Below are 22769 nucleotides of genomic sequence, written 5' to 3' on the forward strand. Positions count from 1 at the left end.
AACAAATTTGGTTTTACAGAAATAACTATCTCCTTATTCATTCCTTTATACTAACAATTTTTAGCAAAAATATATCATCCATTAGGAGAAAAGGTGGTATCAACAAAAGATAAATCTTTGATTTGCATATTCACAGAGTAAGCTGGATTGCTTTAAACCCCAGTTCCTTTGACAAACAGAAGGCATGAGGCCCTTAATTATTGGTGGCTACATAAAAATGCCCATGGGTCACAGAACAACATTTCTGTCCAAGGCCAATTACACTGAGTGTAAAGACTTCAGGGTCTGGGAGCTACAAAGATAAGAGTGTCTCCTCTCTGTCTCTGGAAGGGTTACCAACATCGTATCATTAGTACAGCTAATAACCCTCTGAGTTTTTAAAAGCATTGCATGAGCATATTAGGTCATTTATTTACACTTTAAAATCTCAATCCTTTTATTCCCAGACAAAAGAACTATTCGATATTTTTAATCAATAGTTAATTTTTGAATCACGTGTATATCTACAACCAATTTTGACAGATAGTTTGCTCAGATGAATCCAGCACAACAAAAAAAATACAAGTCACGGGGAAATGCAGGAAACTTTGTAATGCACAGCCTGAGACTTTGCCTTGAACCTGTTCTGTTTAATGCTACCTAATTATGGTAATTATATTGAACTCTACAGAATTCTCTCCTCCATGCAAATGGTTGGGCCACAGGATGAAAGTTTGTTGGCGAAATGCTGAATCCATTAAATGAGTGAGTAAAAACAACTTTAAATAACTTTTCTCCTCATGTTCATGAATTTCTACATATATTTTCTACAGTGAGCTAAGCATGGAGCTCTGTGATTTATATAAATTATTCATGACTTTCATGTGGATTTGGCAAGATGAATATTATCCCTATTCCCAGAAAGGAAATGGGGTAAGAAAGGTTTAAAGTGACTTGCACAGTGGTCCTGAGCTTCTAAGTTATGTAGTCAAGACATAGGTGGATCTGCCTGACTTACTTACTGAGTTTTCACCTCCCACCCCCACCCCCACCCCCCCAACCCCCACAAGTGCATGCCACCCTTTAGAGTACCATTTTATCTTCTTCTCCTGACTCCCTTCTACTTCCATCTGTTTCAAATCCCACAAATAGTGAACTGGTGGTAGATTGGGATAATTTTAATGAAAGACTTGAGTGTTCTTTCATACCTCTCCTAAAGTTGCTTGAATTTTCTAGTTACCAATACAGTGTGCGGTCATCGAAATCCAAGAAAATGCAGGCTCCCTACAGTGCCACACTGTATCTTTCAGTCTCCAATCCTCCCATGGGTTCAGTGAATATGTTTTTTTTTCAAATCCCAGATAAGTGCATCTAGACCAAGACACTGTGTTTTCTCTAAGAAACCACCAGAACAGCACATTTACAAAGAAAGCTTAAGAGTATTTCTGATGTCTGGAAGAGAAGAACTTTGGAATCTGGCTGGCTCAACAAGGACTTGTTGATTAATCTTCCAGAGGCTGATCACACAAAGAGAGTAAGATACAAAATTAGTCCATCCTCATCAGTGGAATTCTGACAGCTCTTTTTGTTGTTGTTGTTCATAGTCTTTTTTTTTTTTTTAAAGATTTATTTATTTATTATATGTAAGTACACTGTAGCTGTCTTCAGACTCTCCAGAAGAGGGTGCCAGTTCTCGTTGTGGGTGGTTGTGAGCCACCATGTGGTTGCTGGGATTTGAACTCTGGACCTTCGGAAGAGCAGTCGGGTGCTCTTACCCACTGAGCCATCTCACCAGCCCGTTGTTCATAGTCTTAATGTAGGCTTCCTGAACTTTGTGGGTTTTTTTTTAAATCTTCAAGTACTTGTTTTGATAGAAGGCTATGTATTCTAAGAGACAAACTATTAATTATAAGTTCTGATCTCAGGCTAGAAGATGACTATGGCGATTAAAACCCGTTTCCTTTTTTCCCCCTCTCGTAATTAGCAGCCTTGCTAAAGGGAGATCAGTTATGACTGGAAAACAGAAGAGAGCAAGAAATGCATTCCTGAGACCAGTTGCCTTCCAGAGCCATTTATTTAATCCTTAAATTCTCCAGGTCATATTACTCAGCAGAAAGCAGACAGCAAACTAGCTGTGATCTGTTTAATGCCACTACACTTCGAAGACTTAGAGGAGGAAATCCATAGAAACAACAGAGCTGATGTGTTCTTTCTGTGATGTTTCCTATTGGACAAAGGTACTTAGACAACACAGAAAGGCCATCCTAATTATCCTGATGCTCTGTTCCACAGGTCAGAGGTGGACTTGAGTAAAGTCATGGAGGGCTGACCCACAAATGATGGGAAAATGTCCCTTTTCTACTCAGTCGTGTGGGCAGCTAATCAATGCACACATCCCACTTCCAGATTGTTTTGTGAGACAAGTGTAACAGCCCTAGAATTCATTAGGGCATTCTCTCATATCTGTTGTTTTCTAATCAGTGTAAAGACTAGTACCAGCAGTCACGTACCAGAGTAGAATCAAAAGGAGGAAGAATTAGGGGAGACTTCTCCCTTTATATTGGAAACATGGCTCTCAGTTATTCAATTTTCAACTGCAAAAACAACTAGATGTTTAGTTCACAGATTTCTTTGCATATATAGAAAGATACATTTATCAGGGTCCTGTCAGCAAAATCTTGCTGGCATATGAAATAGTGTCTGGGTTTGGTGGTTGTATATGTGATGGATCCTGACATAACTCTCTCTTGCGAGGTTATGCAAATTTTTTTGCATTGGCCTGGCAAATACAGAAGTGGATGCTGGAAGTCATCTATTGGATGGAACACAGGGCCTCTAATGAAGGAGCTAGAGAAAGTACCCAAGGAGCTAAAGGGGTCTGCAACCCTATAGGAGGAACAACAATATGAACTAACCAGTACCCCCAAAACTGTGTCTCTCATTGCATATGTAGCAAAGGATGGCCTAGTCGGCCATTAATGGGAGGAGACGCCCTTGGTATTGTGAAGATCATATGCCCCAGTATAGGGGAATGCCAGGGCCAGGAAGCAGGAGTGGGTGGGTTGGGGAGCAGGGCTGGGGGAAGGCATAAGGGGCTTTGGGGATAGCATTTGAGATGTAAATGAAAATATCTAATAAAAAATGCCTTTTAAAAGCCACATAAATTTGGCTCGAATAATGAGAATACACTTGACTGATTACTAAGAGTAATGAGTTCATATATAAAAGATAAAACACAGTATTAGGCTCTTTATGATAGTGACACCAACAAAGGCCTTTGGCACTGATGCTGTGTATGAGTTTTTCTTTTTAAGATTTATTTATTTATTTATTTATTTATTTATTTATTTATTTATTTATTTATTATATGTAAGTACACTGTAGCTGTCTTCAGACACACCAGAAGAGGGCATCAGATCTCATTACGGGTGGTTGTGAGCCACCATGTGGTTGCTGGGATTTGAACTTCAGACCTTCGGAAGAGCAGTCGGGTCCTCTTACCCACTGAGCCATCTCACCAGCCCCCAATGTGTATGAGTTTTAAGAGTAGATTTGGATCTGTGGCTATTTCCTATTAAGAACAGTCTCCTGGTCTTTATGCATGTAAAATACTGCTTCTGATTTACTGTGAGTCTACATCTAACCCAATAGCTTCTGACTTACATCAACTTTAAGCAACTGCTTCTTTTGTGTTTCTTTGACCCTCATTATCAACTTCACATCTCTGAATAAAGACAATGGGCTCAGGTGGGGCTTCTCATTTTATTTTATTTCTCTTTGCAGGGGTAACTGAATCATTTGAGGATCAAACCTCCAATTATGTAGTAGGAACCTGAGTTCTCTAACTCAAATAATTTTCATGTCTTTTCTATTTGATGGTCTTTTAATTACGTTTGTGATTTCACCATGTTGGTGCTATGTCTATGTCTGTTTCATTCAATGTCAACCAAGCTGTTCTTGCTCAATGACTTGTTACTGAAAACAAAGAAAAATACAACTTAAAAATGATAAGTGTCCCGAAAATGCATTGTTTTACTTTGTTAATGTAATTATGAAACAAAGGTTTCCTAGGCAGATCATTTAACACAGTACATGTTAAAAATGCCCATCCTTCCCACATCTTTCCTTTCATTCATTTCTAGAGTTTTATAGCAGAAGGCTGTACAGTAAAGAATATTAAAGGCTCTTGTTGTGAGAAGGACTGAGAACAAGGCACTTCAATTTCAGAGAAATTTATACATCATAACTCGTTGTCTCTCTGTTACTTATTTCAAAGAAATTTCAGTTCTGACCAGTGTGGGGAATCATAAAATGGTATTTTTTCTTTCCTCCATTTTTGGAGGGTGGGGTAGGAAGTACCTAAATTTTCCTGACTTACCCTGAGTGGATTTTCATTAAGGTAAGGGGGTTCACCTTCCACCATTTCAATGGCCATGATTCCCAGAGACCAGATATCAACTTTTGGACCATAAGCTTTTCGAGTTACCACCTCAGGTGCCATCCAATAGGGAGTGCCCACCATAGTGCTTCGTTTACTTTGCTCAGGAGTGATTTGGGCACAGAACCCAAAATCAGCTGTAGAGAAGAAAAAAATATATTAAAATGAGCCCAAATAAAAATTTTACAATAGCTTATTTTCTCATGTTGCAAAACCTTCCTTTAATGTTAAAGTGAGCTCTCACAAGTGACTAGCTCATATCTTGATCTTTTCCTAATCTCTCAGCTGCTCCTGAGTTTAAAAGGATCTGAAACAATTGATACAAGTGCTGTCATTTTCAGTAGACTTCCATAGATAGAGTTACCTCCCAGTACTTTCCATCTTCCAGTTAGTTATCTGCCATCCATTATTTTTAGATACCACTACAATCTAAAATCTGAAATCTTAAATCTAAATCTGGTTATAATCAATAGGAGGAGACTATCAGACATGTTCTTTGATTCAAATCAAGCTCTAATTGTTTTCAGGCAAGTCACTTTTAGTAGTCATTACCTTCTCAAGATAGACATTAGAACATCAGAAATTCCCTGATATTTCCGAATAAAAATACCTACTCAGTTTAACAGAACCATCCATCCCGAGGAGAATGTTGTCGCTCTTTATGTCTCTGTGGATCACTTGGTTTGAGTGCAAGAAATCCAAAGCTTGGAGGCACTATTGGATCAGAGGAAAAAGTTCTAAATATATCACAAAGAATTTTTTTTTAATTCTATATATCATTTCCAGGCAAAATTTGGGAAAGGTTGTGATCACATATTGCTAAGTGAAGTTGAGTACTGAATGCTTTAACACCATTTTCAAATCACATCACCATTTACAAGATGGAGGATACTTGATCTTCTGTATTTGAGGGCTCCCATGCCATACTATAAGCCAAACCATGAAGAGGATAAAGCAAGAAACAGTACTAGTCATCACTACAGTCCTACTGACCAGTTAGCCTAGCTCTGCTCTGCTCTAGTTTCCTAGGTGATGTGGATTCAGCTTGGTCTCATTCACTTGTTGTAATCCTCAGTGTACATGCTGAGGTTTGATTCGGTAGATCTAGTGTGGGGAAACGAGAATGTGCAAGTGCAATAATTTACTTGGACTATTTCAGATAGTTTTGAGGATGGATTCCAGTTCTAAAGTAATTAAAGATACTTGTTCAGAAATTTCCTTGTCAACCCAAGGAGCTGAATGGGTTTGTAGCCCCATAGGAGGAACAACAATATGAACTAACCAGTAACCCCCCTAGACCCCCCCCCCAGTGACTAAACCACCAATCAAAAAGTACACATGGAGGGACCCATGGCTCCAGCTGAATATATAACAGAGGATGGCTTTGTCAGGCATCAATGGGAGGAGAGGCCCTTGGTCCTGTGAAGGTTCTATTCCCCAGTGTAGGGAATTGAGTGTGGGTGAGTTGGTAAGCAGGGGTAGTGGGAAGGGGATAGGGGATTTTCAGAGGGGAAACCAGGAAAGGGGATAACATTTGAAATTTAAATAAAGAAAATATCATTCATAGACAGATAGATAGATATGAATATATATATATATGTATATATATATATAAAGAAATGTCTGTCTTTTAATACTAAAAGATACAAAATACAGGCTCAGGTAGAATATCATACAAAGTGAATATCAACTCCATTTCTGGCATAGAAGAAAACATGATTTGTTGCTATATGTGTATGTATAGAGTAGGAGAAATGGGAAGAAGTGGGAGGCAAAGAATGAGGAAATAGAAGAGGACTGTGGAGGGAAACAGAAAACCTGGCCTGACCAGGGTCACAAGTCCTTCCGGTCAGCACCAGCACCAGGTCACCTTGGGCGCGGAGTAGGCAGACAACCCCAAGGTCCCCAGAAGACTCTCCACACGATCTTAGGACCTCTAGTGAGTGGAACACAACTTCTGCCAGGAGGCAGGTTCAAACGCCAGATATCTGGGCACCTTCCCTGCAAGAGGAGAGCTTGCCTGAAGAGAGTACTCTGACCACTGAAACTAAGGAGAGTGCTAGTCCCCCAGGTCTGCTGATAGAGGCAAACATAATCACCTGAGGAACAAGCTCTAACCAGAGACAACTATAACAACTAACTCCAGAGATTACCAGATGGCAAAAGGCAAACATAAGAATCTTACTAACAAAAACCAAGACCACTAACCATCATCAGAACACAGCATTCCCATCTCACCGAGTCCTGGGCACCCCAACACATGCAAAAAGCTAGACCCGGATTTAAAAGCATATCTCATGACGATGGTAGAGGACATCAAGAAGGACTTTAATAACTCACTTAAAGAAATACAGGAGAACACTGCTAAAGAGTTACAAGTCCTTAAAGAAAAACAGGAAAACACAACCAAACAGGTAGAAGTCCTTAAAGAAAAACAGGAAAACACATCCAAACAGGTGATGGAAATGAACAAAACCATACTAGACCTAAAAAGGGTAGTATACACAATAAAGAAAACCCAAAGTGAGGCAACACTGGAGATAGAAACCCTAGGAAAGAAATCTGGAAACATAAATGGGAGCATCAGCAACGGAATGCAAGAGATGGAAGAGAGAATCTCAGGAGCAGAAGATTCCATAGAGAACATCAGCACAACAATCAAAAAAAATGCAAAATGCAAAAAGATCCTAACTCAAAACATCCAGGAAATCTAGGACACAATGAGAAGACCAAACCTACAAGTAATAGGAATAGATGAGAATGAAGATTTTCAACTTAAAGGGCAAGCAAATATCTTTAACAAAATAATAGAAGAAAACTTCCCAAACCTAAAGAGATGCCCATGAACATACAAGAAGCCTACAGAATTCCAAATAGACTGGACCAGAAAAGAAATTCCTCCTAACACAATAATCAGAACAACAAATGCACTAAATAAAGATAGAATATTAAAAGCAGTAAGGGAAAAAGGTCAAGTAACATATAAAGGCAGGCCTATCAGAATTACACCAGACTTTTCACCAGAGACTATGAAAGCCAGAACAGAGCCTGGACAGATGTTATACAGACAGTAAGAGAACACAAATGCCAGCCCAGGCTACTATACCCAGCCAAACTCTCAATTACCATAGATGAAGAAACCAAAGTATTCCAAGACAAAAACAAATTCACACATTATCTTTCCACGAATTTATCCCATCAAAGGATAATAACAGAAAAAAAAAACAATACAAGGACGGAAACCATGCCCTAGAAAAAGCAAGAAAATAATCCTTCAACAAACCAAAAAGAAGACAGCCACAAGAACAGAATGCCAACTCTAACAACAAAAATAATAGGAAGCAACAATGACTTTTCCTTAATATCTCTTAATATCAATGGATGCAATTCCCCAATAAAAAGACATAGACTAACAGACTGGCTACAAAAAACAGGACCCAACATTTTGCTGCTTACAGGAAACTCATCTAAGGGAAAAAGACAGACACTACCTCAGAGTGAAAGGCTGGAAAACAATTTTTCAAGTAAATGGTCTGAAGAAACAAGCTGGAGTAGCCATTCTAATATCGAATAAAATCGACATCCAACCTAAAGTTATCAAAAAAGACAAGGAGGGACACTTCATACTCATCAAAGGTAAAATCTTCCAAGAGGAACTCTTAATTCTGAATATCTATGCTCCAAATGCAAGGACAGTCACATTCATTAAAGAAACTTTAGTAAAGCTCAAAGCACACATTGCCCCTCACACAATAATAGTGGGGGATTTCAACACACCACTTTCATCAATGGACAGATTGTGGAAACAGAAACTAAACAGGGACACAGGGAAACTAACAGAAGTTATGAAGCAAATTGATTTATCAGATATCTACAGAACATTTTATCCTAAAACAAAAGGATATACCTTCTTCTCAGCACCTCATAGTACCTTCTCCAAAATTGACATATAATTGGTCACGAACACACACAAACAGAAACACCAAAAAATACACACACTAAAAATTATAAACTAGCCTTATTAAAAATACTGAGAATACAATGTAGTTTGTATTTTAGGAGATTTATATGGAACATGCAGAACACAACAATTATCTTGTATAAATTCCCCACAGATCTGAAAGGCATTCCATGAGAACATAACATGTTCACTTGGCCATGTTCACTCCTGCATATGAGCTTAGATGCAGTGTCTCCTAAATGGCATATTAGAGCTTATAAGAGCCACAGGAAGGTAACTAAAGGTCTGGCAAAGGTGAAACAAGGGCATGACACTGAGTTATAGTATTAATAGTTTTTCCATTTTTTCAGTAGAAAAGATGCTGTAGGTATTTTGATGCTAGAAAAATCTGAATAACCAGTAAAGCATTGGCAAATTCACCAGCAAGAAACGTTCTCTTTTCTTACCTCTCTACAGACAGCTGCTATCTGTCCTTCATCCATACAGGTTTCTGTGACCACATCAGTCAAAGAGCCACCAGCCAAGTATTCCATGACTACCCACAGTTCATCACCCACTAAGTAGCTATAAGAAAAGAAAAAAAAAAAAAAACGTTTTGACTTTGGACTAAAGAAGTAGAGACTCTGATATTCTCAGGCCTTATTTGTAATGAAAGTCGATTGTGAACAGAGCCACACCAAGTATCTTTAAATGATTATTGAAGAACAAACTTCAGTGCTCAAAAACAGGGACTAATGTTACTGGATAGCCTCAGCATTCAGGAAAACAGTAGGAGGTTATTGAAATCAGTTATCACAATCTTCTTATAGCGAAGAACCTTAATGAACCACTCGGCCTTAATATGCATGTGGCTAAGCCTGCTCTGGTGGCATACACCTACTTGGGAGGATAAAGCATGGCAACTCTGAGTTTAAGGCTAACCTCAGGTATGTGATAAATTCCAGGCCAGCCTGAATTGCAGGGGTATTTAAAGAACAAACCGGACAAAGCAAAAGCCTATCTCACTATGAAATGAGACTTTCTCTTCTCTGCTGGTCAAATTATAGTACTTTGGGGACCCCCAAGGCAAATCTCTTAAAATTCAAAATTCACGGGTTCCATTATCATTAATTATGGAGAAAAACCTAGAAATCAGCCCCTTTAAAAAGTACAAATGTGAGGTTTTACAAAACTATAAATGCAGAATGGAATTGATGTCATACTGTTGCAGATGGGCCATAAGGAGCACTGGGAAAAAACAAACAAACAAACAAACAAAACACCGATTCAACCTTTAAAATTCAGTCATCCTTCTATCTCGCTACCACATCAATGTCTATTGAACTAACACTGACAGCAAGTCCTTAAGCTCACAGAGGTGAGACCTAATCTTATTTCCTTTGCATACCGTCAGAGAACTCAGCAGAGTGCTGCTAAGCACTCAATGACTGAAACTCAGCAGAAACAGATGTAGATGTTAACCAGGGGAGAGGAGTTAGCTCTGTCTTTAAGTGCCTATTTGTAACACACTCAATACCACTGATGAAAGAGACATTAATTGCCTGCTTTAGGAAAAAGGTTTAAGATTAAAGTCCCAATTTCCCCTAACCTCACTGTCAGTTAATCATAAAGCACCCATTAAAGCAGGTTGGTTGTTGTCTGCCTTCTTTACTCAGCCTCTTGGGGGCCATATGGTTCCAAACAGACACTTGATGAAATGTTGAAAGCACCACTGCTTTCTCCTATATGTAGTAGTTTATTTCCTGTCAGCATGAAGCCACCGTCTTCTGAAGGAAGCCACACAAACTACTTACATTTAGAACTAGGTCCCTCAAACATATTTTCAGGTGTTTGATGCTTCACAAAGATTTACTCTTTTACTTTGTATCATTTCAGAAATATTTTTAAACAAATAGTTAGACAAGAAAATAACATCTTAGGAAGAAAATATGTAAATAAGATAGAACACTTACCTATCTAAATAATTGACAATATTGGGGTTCTTATTTTCCCTCATGACAAGAATTTCATTAATAATTAATTCCTTTTTGGGTTGCTGTTGAAGGTTCATTTGCTTTATGGCCACCTTTTGATGAATAAAATACAAGAAGATGACTATTAAAATATACATGAATATAAACATATCAATTACTTACCTATGATTTTGAGTCTGTTCTACAAACCTACACCTTGTCCTTGGTCAGTCATTATCTATTTCAGATGTTTTGCACACCAACAAATAAATCTCCCATGGTAACCTAGTTCTACCCAAAGCTAAGACACAAGTTGTCAACAAGAAAACTTGATAAACACAAAATATAGTAATAAAGATCACTTAGTAGCACATACCTCTTGTCCAGTCGCAATGTCTAGTGCTGTGTAAACAGTTCCTGATGCCCTGGAAAAGTGAAAATTATCCAATGAATAAACAATTCACGTGTTACTGATATTTTCCCATGTATGAAAAATGTGATTCATTTTCAGGTGAGTTAAGTTAGCAAGATCAAGATTCAGTGATGAGGTAACACAGGTGCAATTTCTCAACAATTATTAAAAGAACACTTAATACCAGATCTTCTGTCTTAGCAAATTGCAAGTGCACAGTATTGATGCGACTGCCTTATATAGTAATTACATCAGAGACTAACACAATGAATCTTTTGGTAGACTGGGTGGACCTTTCACTAGACTTTCTGGCACCAGTTCCTGGGTCCTGCACTATGCATTAGTGAAATTAGCATACTAGCCTTGTTCTTCCTAAGGAAACCCTATTTTTCAAATTCTTTGTGTATTTAAACAACAAATATTGCAGCCCTCTGATTATGCTAAAGTAAATTTCAGAAAATAATAGTTCATCTTTTGCTTAGGCAACTGTAACTCAACCATTATTTTTAGCATATGGACAGAGTAGCTGTTTTATGCATCTCTAATCCTTCATTTAATAAGTCAGTTTCAGTGTGTGTCAGTGCTGTACCAACACAAAGGGACAGGACTGTTGCTTTGTTATAGAGCTTCCTTCCTTATTTTTATTTTTGCTAAATTTGAAATTTTTCTGTGAGTTTTCACTCCTGCAAAATACTTATCGTTTTAAATCTATCATTCCTTAAGTCTTTGTAATATTTCTGCTTCTATTTTAACTTTACTTAGATTTTTTCCTTGCTTTGCAAAGAGACAATATATTGTCCAGTTGAGATTCCAGTATCTTTCTGTGAATCACATTTGTTTTCTGAAGATCTTCTCATCCTTATCTTCAGTCGAAGAGGTATCCATTTTGTGGTGGCAAACAAAACATCTAGGATAACAATCTGTCCAGTGATTCATTTACTAGGTACTATAATGCTCTAAGATTTAGGTCGAGTTTATAAAAATATTCTGTCTGTCTGTCTGTTCATATATCTCTTTCTTTGTCTTGACCCTATGTAACTCAGAATGTCCTTGCTGTGATCTTTCTACTTCAGCCTCCCAAATATTGGAATTACTGTCATGAGCCATAACTCTATGTCAGGCATTTCTTTATAACTCTTCTCCCTTGATGATTCGCAATATTTCTCAAAAGTCTGGGATACTTATGTCACCTGAACCCTGAAAAGGAAAATGGTAGTGTAGTATAAGACTTCTTTGACTAATAACAGAGATTTGAGACTGCTTGACCATCACAAGCTGTGCAACTTGGGGTAAGCAATTTCCCCTAACTGAATTTCAGTCCTTTCAGAAAGAAAACAGTGACCATAGTAGCAGTAAGGATGTATTGAATGTGTTCTGTGTGTCAGAAACAGTGTTGAGAAGTTTATAGACTTCATTTTATGAGATTCTTCCTATATTTATACATAAAGCAACTCTATTATTCTCATCTCATAAATCAGGATCCTGAAAGTCAGAAAGATTGGGTAGCCTTCCCAGGCTATTCAATGTACAAACCACATTCTGCCCAGCTTTCAAATTAGGTTTTGAAACTAGGCTAAATATCAGACTTACTCTCTAGGTGGTACCTGAATAAGCACTTGGTGATTCTCAACATGTATGCTTATATCAAACAGGTCTGTTTACAATATTGTAGATTGTAGATTCTATATTCAGAACTTATAGTTGATGCCAATAAATATTTGTTGAATGAGCACATGAATAAAAAACATTCTTAAGCAAAAATTCAATTGCAACAATACCTTTCCTTTCAATAAGGAAACTATTCCACACAACTGAATCTTCAGGAATCTTTTCTTTCTTGGAATAAGAGATCAGACATTCCTGGGTTGAGAGCCAGCATGTGACTTGTCCTTTTGAACTCAGAATTCGATTGAAGTCAGAGGACTAGATTGTTTCAATCAACCTGGTGGGTACTTCAGCAGCAGTAAGCCCCGAGGAGCTCCTCAAACCTAATTGCAAACTATGTTTTTAAAAATCTTTATTTGGTTTATTTCCAGATATCTAAAACACATGCATACCTCCAGATGAAGAAGAATGACAGTATCTGTAAAATGAGACACTAGAAATTGCTCTCTTTTACGACTTCAGAGTATCAAATGACACAATCTCAGAAAGCATTTGGCCTTGAGCCCAGATCATCAATGAAGCTTAACATGGCCACTGCTGTTATTATTCCCTATTGCTGCTGTAGCAATTCATTTCACAGCAGAAGAGAACTGATTTACTGACTGTTGGCTAGAACCTCCTAATACCCCAACCCTAACAACCCTGCTAGCATATCTTTCCTTCTCAAAAGCGGGGGTTTTGAAAGAATGATCTGTTGGAAAACTTTATGGAGATGGTTCAGCCTCTCCCTTGAGAAACGGTTTTGCATTTTTCTTTTTTTCCCCTCTCTAAGTTTAGAACACATTAAATAAAAACCATATATGGGGGTTTATAAAATAAGTAAGATGGGAACTAGTCTAGTTAAAGCTAGGGTGACAAAAAGCTAGCCTGCATGGTGACTTTTCCCCATGGGTGTTCCTCCAACCATTGAAGTGCATTTCTGCTGCTGGAGGGAATAAAACTATGATTGAGTGGAAGTGCAAGAGGGATTAGTGCTTAGCATCTTGGAGATTTACCTTGAAAACCTTTGTTTTCTTCCTTTTCTTTTCTGCCTCTTCCGTTCATTTCTTTCAGCATTTTATTGTCTTAAAATTCCTAGAGCCCTAATCCTGAAACTCCAGTATCCCAGGAGTTACAACATCCATTTGTATAGATGTGCTGACTTAAAGGCCCTGACATCCTAGAACTTGAGTTACTAACTAAAACTCAACGGCTCACCTTCATCTGTCCTCCCCTCACCTAAATGGACAGTTGCAATTGTTCAGTGAGAGGCATTTTCCCCTTCCTCCTCCTCACTTTTTTCTGTCTAAATATGGGTTCATATGAGCATCCGCAAACCTAACATAATATTATATTACTGATCAGTAAGTTACTGTTTTGACCGACTTCTCTATGGGACCTTCAACTAAAAATGAATAAATTCAGATACTGTAGAGAAACTTACTACCTTCTTGCCACTCCAGTGAGCATACTTAATATATCACTGAACCCAGGTATTTTTATACTTTAACAATTGAAGGTTGATTTCTGACTTGATTACATGGGAGGTTTTCCTTTTCTTTTGCCTTGCCTTGCCTTGCCTTGCCTTTCCTTTTTCCTTTCCTTTTTCCTTTCCTTTTTCCTTTCCTTTCCTTTCCTTTCCTTTCCTTTCCTTTCCTTTCCTTTCCTTTCCTTTCCTTTCCTTTCCTTTCCTTTCCTTCCCTTTTCCCCTTTCCCTTTTCCCTTTCTCCTGTTCCCTTTTGTTCCCTTTTGTTCCCTTTTGTTCCCTTTTGTTCCCTTTTGTTCCCTTTTCCCTTTCTCCTGTTCCCTTTTGTTCCCTTTTGTTCCCTTTTGTTCCCTTTTGTTCCCTTTTCCCTTTTCCCTTCCCTTCCCTTCCTTTCCTTTCCTTTCCTTTCCTTTCCTTTCCTTTCCTTTCCTTTCCTTTCCTTTTTTTTTTTCTCCAAGAGATCTCATTATCAAGATTTATCCATAATCACTTCCACTGCTCACTGCTGGGCTGAGGATAGCATTTCTCATGACTACTTATTCAAATCTCTGCTGGTTTAAATCCTACACCTTTCTAGTTGTGTGACTCTCAGTAATTTACCTTTAAGGTGAAGTAAATGAATGCTAAAGGCCTTAAAAGTCATACAGCTCTGGCTCATGGTAAGTGCCAAATAAGTATTAATAATTACTATTTTGTTGATTGTTTTCTAATACAGCAACTATCTTCCCAGTTGTAGTCCATAGATGACTAGGAAGTTCTCTACATACCTGGAGCTTTCAAGATACATAATGTTTCAAAATTAATAATAGAAATTAAATATTTACCTTAAATAGTGGTAATTCAAATATCACATTTATTTCCCTTCTTGGTCAGATTTATCATGAGTGTTGAATATCACATGCTGATTTTTAAAATATCTAAACACTAGTAATATATAATTACTTTTGCTTGATAAAACATAAGCATTCAACTCATAATAAATGCAATTTGTGGTCAAGATTGCATAGCCTAATTCACAGAAACAAGTAACAAGTTATTTGTTTGTAGGTGATTTGTAGGTGGTAAAGCTAATAGTCCTCTCTTAATAATAGTTAAAGCGCAGAGGTAAAAAGGAGACATTCTCTATGCCAATCACATTGCACACAGATTCCCAAAAGATGAGCCTTGTAGCATGTTGGAATATATTGAAATATCTCAATGCATATGCTTACACTGCAACATGATGTTATATATATATATATATGTATACATATATATATATATATATATATACACACACACACACACAATAAAATTTTACTTCATCTTAATTTTAAAACAATCATCTGTTGGCATCTTAGGACATAAAGATGACAGAAATCAAACTGATAAAAATTGGGATAAAACCCTTTATTCTTGGACAAAGAGTTTGTCAATTTGATTGTTTTATTTTTTGCCAGCCAATTATATTTATCCCTCTATCCTAGTTTTAGATATCTAATGCTGTAAGTAGAATATTTATTTATTATAGGAATTTTAATTTATTGCAAAGCTCAGTCCCTCGGGTGGTATAAGGAAATCATACATTAATAGACCTGAATGGAAAACCAGGATATCCAAGTTTAACCTCCTCATTACAGACTGGAACTTTGAAGCCTCAAGAATGGGAAGGATATGTCTGATATGAAACAACTAGGTAACAATGCTCTCCTAACTATGAAGTAGAACTCTTTTAAACCTCCAGCATGATGTAAGGATTTTAAACTAACAGAATGCTCAACTATGGGCCCTCATTAATTACAGCTCTCGGCTTTGTACCAGATGCTTTATCAGTAGGTTGTCCTTGATGAAGCCAAATGCATAACCATCAAATGCCATCTATCCTGAAGGGTCTAGAAAGGAACAAACAATTCACAATCTCTCCCCTTTCCCCACAAGTCAGTTTATCACTATCTTCTACCAGTTCTTTTTTTTTTTCCCTAAGAATCAATGTCAAATCACGTTAAATAGTTGCCAAGGCAGCAACATGAAAAGGCTAATAGTTGAGGTAAATCACTTTGATGTCAACATGCGAATGAATTAGAGGATGGGGGTCAAGAAAGTAAGGCTAAGAGCAACTTTGCAGAGTGCATAAAGAGAAAAAAGCAATAGGAAGCAAAGTAGTGCAGAGGGAGCTCCGTGGGAATGAGTGAGGTCACCAGAGGCAGAGGTGCTATTCCCTCTTAATGTTTTACAAGTCTAAGCATGGTGCTAATGAGGTCACAGTCGGGACCATAAGCTGCATTTAGTATGGTTATTTTTCCTATCTACTTTTCCTTTTCCTGATGTGGCTATTAGAAATCCCTTTCACATTTCTTGGGACTGTCTCTGCCAGCTCTCTAGAAATGAATGAGTTCTCTTAGTGCCACTAAGTGCAAGTCTAGTCGCCTCATTTTACAAATTGGTAAAATTGCAACTGGGCAAATGGGGAATAGCTTGTTCTGGTTATATAGTTAATAGCTGAGTTTAAAAATGCACCAGTTTGATGCCTTTGCTTAATTTTTTAGTTCCGTCATTTTCATGTTCCATTTTCTTTACATTTTATTATATCTTAAGTTAATGTGCACATTAATGAATTTTGTTATGGCATTTCCATAGATACTTTGTTATTCATATCCCTTCACTGTGACCCTCCTCCATGCCTGATCTTCTCTTTCAACAACCATATCCTTTCTATTGTCATGTTACATATATTCCATTACACTTTTTTCCTTCTTTTCCCAATTCCCTTGAGATCTCTCTTTTTTTTTTTCAGCGAAGAGGGGATGAGGGAAAGATTGTGGGAGGGGGTGACCAGGAGGGAGGCGGTGAGTAGGATGTAAAGTGAATACACTAAAAAAGTAAATAAATAAAGGGAATTTAAATAGAAAAATAACCCCTCACACACAAACACCCTTAAATATAGGTTTCATACATGAGAAAAAACATACGGAATTTGTTTTTATAAGTCTGGTTTATTTTGTTCAACTTAATGATTTCCAGTTGCATCCATTTTCTGAAAATATGATTTCATTTTTCTGTAAGGCTAACTGTTCCACTTTAAAACTAGATCTTAAGCATTTTCGTTAATGCTAAGTGCAACTGCGGTTCTTCCTCAAATTCCTATTTGTATCTGTTATGTTAGGCTGCTACCCCCAAATTCTCTCCTTACCTCTCTGTTTTCTGCTTATGCCATCCTCATGTTCATATTTGTCCTATCCCCATTCAGTTTGTCCCAGGGCATGATGTCTGTTATTCTTTTTGACATAAACATACATGGTAGTTCTTCTGATTTTCTCACTCAAGTAAGATATTCTATGTGGCTGAGATTTATAAGGAACTGTCCTGAATATTTAAGAAAGGCACTACTTACTAGGCCCTTATGTAGAAATTGTTTTACTATATAAATGCACTTGACATGAAGGTTCACAAATGTTCATTTGATACTATTATACATGCTCTTGCTGTGCTGAATGAATATGAGGGTAAATGTAAAACATATTCAACCTGAATGGATATAAAAATCTCTGAATGGCACTTAAATATTCATTAAGCATTGTGAAGAATACTGTATGCAAAGATGTTAGGAGTGATGGTACAGTTTGTTTGTTTGTTTGTTTTACAGGAAATTTTTTCTCAAAAATATGTCACTAAGGTAAAAAGTAAAATAGAATAAAATTATGTAGGTCACATCACCCGATGACCTAAGTATATAGAATACAATTAGAGCCAGGTGGTACAACATTTAATTAGATGATAAAATGCAATGGGAAACGTTTCTGTTATTTAGCTAGGACATAGCTCTTCCCAGATCATTCACGGTCATCTGTTTCTAAACAGAGCTCTAACACACTATGGATGTGAGGCCAGAAAACCCAGTGGGTTATAGTCCAGTGATAATGAGTCCGCAGTTACAGCGCTTAATCCCTGGAAATGCCAGATAGCTCTCAGTTACTCACTTCAACATTAAGTCTCAGCAGCTGTTTCAAAGTGTGTGCCATTGGTTTCAAGAGGGCCTGGATGGGAAAAGGGGGCAGCTGACTTAATAGAAGCTCATTACTGTGGCTGGAAAAAAACCTTAATGTGTAATCTCTGCTAATGGCGTTTGAATGTGAGGCATCATCTTTCTTTACAAGGGACAACATACAACACAAGGCATTTAAGAGCATTAAGTAGAACAAAGGGCATCTTCCATTGGCCTATAAACAAATGCTAATGTATTTCCAATCTCCTCCATCACAAAGCCTATTATAGAGCTTAGATTATGGTCTATTTAGTGCCCCATAGAAGTCTTCTGCCTTGTGTGGTCCAAAGCAGATCCAATGAGGAAGCAAATATTTTTTGGGTGGGTGGTCCAACCCAAAGAATAACACACTAGACACAACTTCTGCTCTTACTCTGAATGAGGAGGACAACAACAACAACAACAAAAACATGGGTCAGAGGTTTATTCTCAGCACTTACCCATGAGTTCTAAGCAGCATACTGTTTGGTAAGTTATCTAAACCAAGAAGCTATTCATAGTCAAAGGAAGGCACTGGGGTGCACACAAATTAGAGCAAAGTATACGAATATATATATGAACATGCCATAACTAAATGTATTCTTTGATATATTAACCTAAAAATAAAATAAATTCCCCTAAAAAAATAACATTTAGAACTATTCATCTTCAATGTGGGAACTTCACCTGAGAGTGTAAAGGAATTCCTCATGGAATATTAGGGAAAAATCTGAAAAATACATAACATAATATGTTGACTTTTAAAAACTTTAAAAGAAATGTAAAGGGGCCAGTATTGGGTGTTTGATTGCACATGAACTAGTAATATAGTTTAATTGTCATTATAGCGTATTAATTATATTTTCATTAGTTTGATGTACAATTTGAAGGACAAATGCCCAGAAATTGCATAAAATTCCTTTGGCCATATGTATGTCTTAATGTCTAAGAGTAAAATGATCTTAAAATAAGTGTTCTCATTGTCATTTTTTTCATCAAGCCTGGATGTGCACCTGAGTAAATCCCTGGAGAGATATGGCATGACATTGGCATAATATACATATTGGATATTGCAAACAAATTCTTCTGCATAGACACATTTTGTCCCATATGTATGTATTGCATTTAAAAAGTCATGGTGGGCATGATTTTTTATAGTTGTACTATAACTCCAAATACAATTGTATTTGCAAACAGACACGTTTATAAGCTACTGTTGGACTATGAAATTTAGCTATCTTTAAGATCTTTATGCAAAGGAACTCAGAAATTTTAAATTCATGTATTACTTGATGCAAAAACTCTACTCTTCTGAAGTTATGCTAATAGGTTTGCGTAAATGTGAAATGATTTATTTGCAAAGGTCATTACTGAGAGCTTTGTTTATAATATATCAGAAACAACCCTAAATGTCCACCAATGGATGCATACAAATGCAAAACACTAGGCATATATATATATATATTTTTTTTAAAGATTTATTTATTTATTATATGTAAGTACACTGTAGCTGTCTTCAGACACTCCAGAAGAGGGCACCAGATCTCGTTACGGATGGTTGTTAGCCACCATGTGGTTGCTGGGATTTGAACTCTGGACCTTTGGAAGAGCAGTCGGGTGCTCTTACCCACTGAGCCATCTCACCAGCCCATAGGCATATATTTTTAAAAAGCAAGACACTTATATGTAACCACCTCTTAAGCAAAGGCACATAACAGAGAAAGCTATATAGTATGCCACTATTTAAGCTAAAATATATCCATAGCAAACTGATAAATGTTTGTCCTCTCCAAAAGAGTTGTTTTATACTCAAATCTCCTAAAAATATATCATATAATATTGCTCTTAAGCATTTGTTTTTAGACACTTAATATTATATAAGAAATACATACTGGGTTAAAGTATATTCAGTTCATATGAGATTTAGATGCTTATATAGAGTGACAATTGGAAAGGAAATAAATTAATAATTTCAGAGTTTATGTCCTTACAACTCAAGTGTTAGATATCATAAATATGCTTTTTCTAGAACTCTTTGGAAACTGATGCAGGGAAAGGAATTATCACTAGCCAAAGACATAGTCTGACTATTAAAAACAATAATGAATTCAAATATATGAAACATATTGCAAATATAATACTTTATAAATTTATAAAAATATTTTAAATATAAAAGAAAGCCTTCTTGGTGGATGTAATTTGGGTACTGACGCATATCAAATCTTGATAATTAAGAAATAAAGTATTTATCTTTATTGGAATATTTCCCTGTAACCAGAGTTCTAGGTGATTAACTGTAGTTCTTGTCAACAAAAGTATGCAAGCCAATAAGTACAGGAATGATAGATTTATGAAATCATTATTTTGTAATCCTTAATGAAAGGATCAATTTTAGCAATAATCATCAATCAGCATTCTATTATATGAAAGATTGATGTGAACTTGAAGCGGGAGGGGATAGTCTTGCTTTGAATCTTTCTACTAATCCACTCCTCACCAAAATAGGGGACAATCAAACCCTTCACCCTGAAGTAGTATAAAATGAAAGAGCACCATCTATGAAGAATACGGCCAACAACTGAACCTGAGCCTAAGCCTCTTAGAGCTGATTTCCATTTGTAGGAAACAGAGATGATGCTTTCTATCAGACAATGACCAGTTTCTTTAATAAGTCAATTGTGCTGGAAAGCTAAAAATGAGAAGACAAAAGGCAATTTAGAGTACAGAAATGTAAGTGCAAAATGAACATAATGTGTAGATTTTTTTTTGATTGTTAACTTTAACAGAACTACAAATATAGCATTGGGAAACAAATAGGAATTAGACGATATTGAACAATTAATTTTTGGGTCTCACAAGTCATTGTGAGTTTACTAAAAATAGCTGATAAATACAAATATGTTACATTTAGGTGAGTGAATATGGGTATTTTCTCTACTTCGTGAACATTTGGAAATTTGTAATAAAAATTAACAAGTGGTATAGTAGATCCAAAACTTTGGATAAAAGTTATAGTGTAGATATGCATATAAATGAACAAAAAAGGTGCAGATTCAGAAAGCAATCATCTTAATACTACATGACTGTGTAATTGTGAAAAAGTTAACATATCCACAGACAGAGCCATGTATGGATGTCACATCTCAAATATCTTAGATGGGAGGAGACTCCTAAAGGAGCTCTAGCAAATTATAAACGCAATGATGTTAAAAAATACCTAGAAAGATAATGAAGTGCAATGAGAAAGTAGAAAAATCTACCAAACAAATATATAATTGTGTCTAAGGCCCAGTTTTAAATATGTAAGTTGGAGCAAACGAACAATTTAAACATTTAAGCAGCTCTATACCTAATAGCACATGTATTCAGGAAAGTCAAACCCAAAATTTATTTTAAAAATTATTTCATAGTTCAGCTTATATTCAAGTGTATGTGAAATCTGTGCGAGAATGTGCTTGACTGCACTTTTAAACAGTGAATCAAATGAGAGTATTTCAAATGAAACAAATAGTAATTTCTTTCTGAAAGTTTCCTTTATGCAGAATAACTGGAAATCTGGTGACACATGCTGAAATGACACCCATTTCATTGTGTATTCTTCTACAAATTCTTGATATTATACTGCTTTAGACAACTAGTATCTTCTCAAAAACTTAAACTTTCACAATTAAAACGAAGTATTCTACTTTGGATATGAAGTCCATCTCTGAAAGACTCCAGTGTTGGCAGCTTGCTCTCCAGCAGGTGGAGGCATTAAGAAATTAATGGCTCAGGAAAGCGCTGCCTCTATGATTAGGTAAATAGTAACTGGTAAAAGATGGGATCTGGTTGGAGAAAGTAGTGCTCTAAGGTTCTGCCCCTGAAGGGTTTATCATGTTATAACTCCAATCTTATAACTCCCTCTGCTTTCTGATTGCCACAACTTTTCATCATGACTTCTGTCTCACTTCAGAACAATAAAACTAGCAGATCTTAGACTAAAACCTGTGAAACACTGAGCCAAAATAAAAACTTTCCTTATATTTTTTGTGTGTCAGCTATTTTGCCACAGCAGAGAAAGGGTGATTCACACACATTACAACCGTGTCTCTCATTTTGTTTCATAACTTATGCCATATCTATTCTTCTAGCATTATTTCCTTAACTATGAGTCCAATGTCTACATTTTCTTCTCTTTTTAATGAGGGTTCAACTAATAGTGAGTATTTATAACAGGCACTGTTGTAGAGCTAAGGACAACAAGGTGGATAAAACTAAAGAATCTAAAGCAAATATTGTAATGTACTTCAAGTAGAAATCTCATGACTTACGTTCTTAAGTTCTTATACCATTTCAAATCATTAAAATGACCTATCTTCTGAAAATTCATTTTCATATCCCTTCTTTTGATATAAATCATGTATTCATTCTCTTTGTCCCCTTATCTCTCTGTGACTGCACTATAATATTCATTATGTTCTGTTCCATGTCATAATGGCATATGGGTGAGTCACCCCAAATAATAACTAAAAAGTAAAAACTAACATAACAGAATATTTATGCACATGACATATGATTAGCTAGGCACATTAAATGCCTTCTTTTGTTAGTTTTTCAATCTTAGGGAGTGCACATTCTGCTTTACTATGAACAGAGAAACTTATGTTTAAAGAAATTAGGCTGGACATAGCCTTTTGACTTCAAAATGTTACTTTTTCTCATTATTTTTTCCTAAGTTTTCCCATTCTTCTGTTTTTAAAAGTTTTATGACAATTTCTAAGAACTAGATACAAGCTGTTATGGGTATCATCTACAGGAGGCGGAAGGAAGGAAGAGAGAAAATGCCAATGAAGGCCTGGGCAGCTCAAGAAGGATTCAAGGGGAGATGGCAAGATGAAAGTGTAGATCATTACAGAGT

At 36.5% G+C, this 22769-nt stretch overlaps 1 protein-coding gene across 12 annotated transcripts in view; it reads right to left on the bottom strand.

The window, feature by feature from the left end:
• Pak3 (p21 (RAC1) activated kinase 3) overlaps positions 1–22769 on the bottom strand; it is a 283410-nt gene that overhangs the window by 16901 nt on the left and 243740 nt on the right. For all 12 annotated transcript variants that reach the window (XM_085837993.1, XM_029473398.2, XM_029473393.2 and 9 more), the window contains 5 exons: positions 10707–10755; positions 10331–10443; positions 8825–8942; positions 5032–5131; positions 4358–4554 (listed from right to left, as the gene is read on the bottom strand). In XM_085837993.1, coding sequence (XP_085694119.1) covers positions 4358–4554; positions 5032–5131; positions 8825–8942; positions 10331–10443; positions 10707–10755 — 577 coding nt within the window. The remainder of the gene's footprint in view (positions 1–4357; positions 4555–5031; positions 5132–8824; positions 8943–10330; positions 10444–10706; positions 10756–22769) is intronic.

This window comes from Mus caroli, unplaced genomic scaffold (assembly GCF_978045245.1).
Source record: "Mus caroli unplaced genomic scaffold, Mus_caroli_1 scaffold_5, whole genome shotgun sequence".
Taxonomy (NCBI): Eukaryota; Metazoa; Chordata; class Mammalia; order Rodentia; family Muridae; genus Mus; species Mus caroli.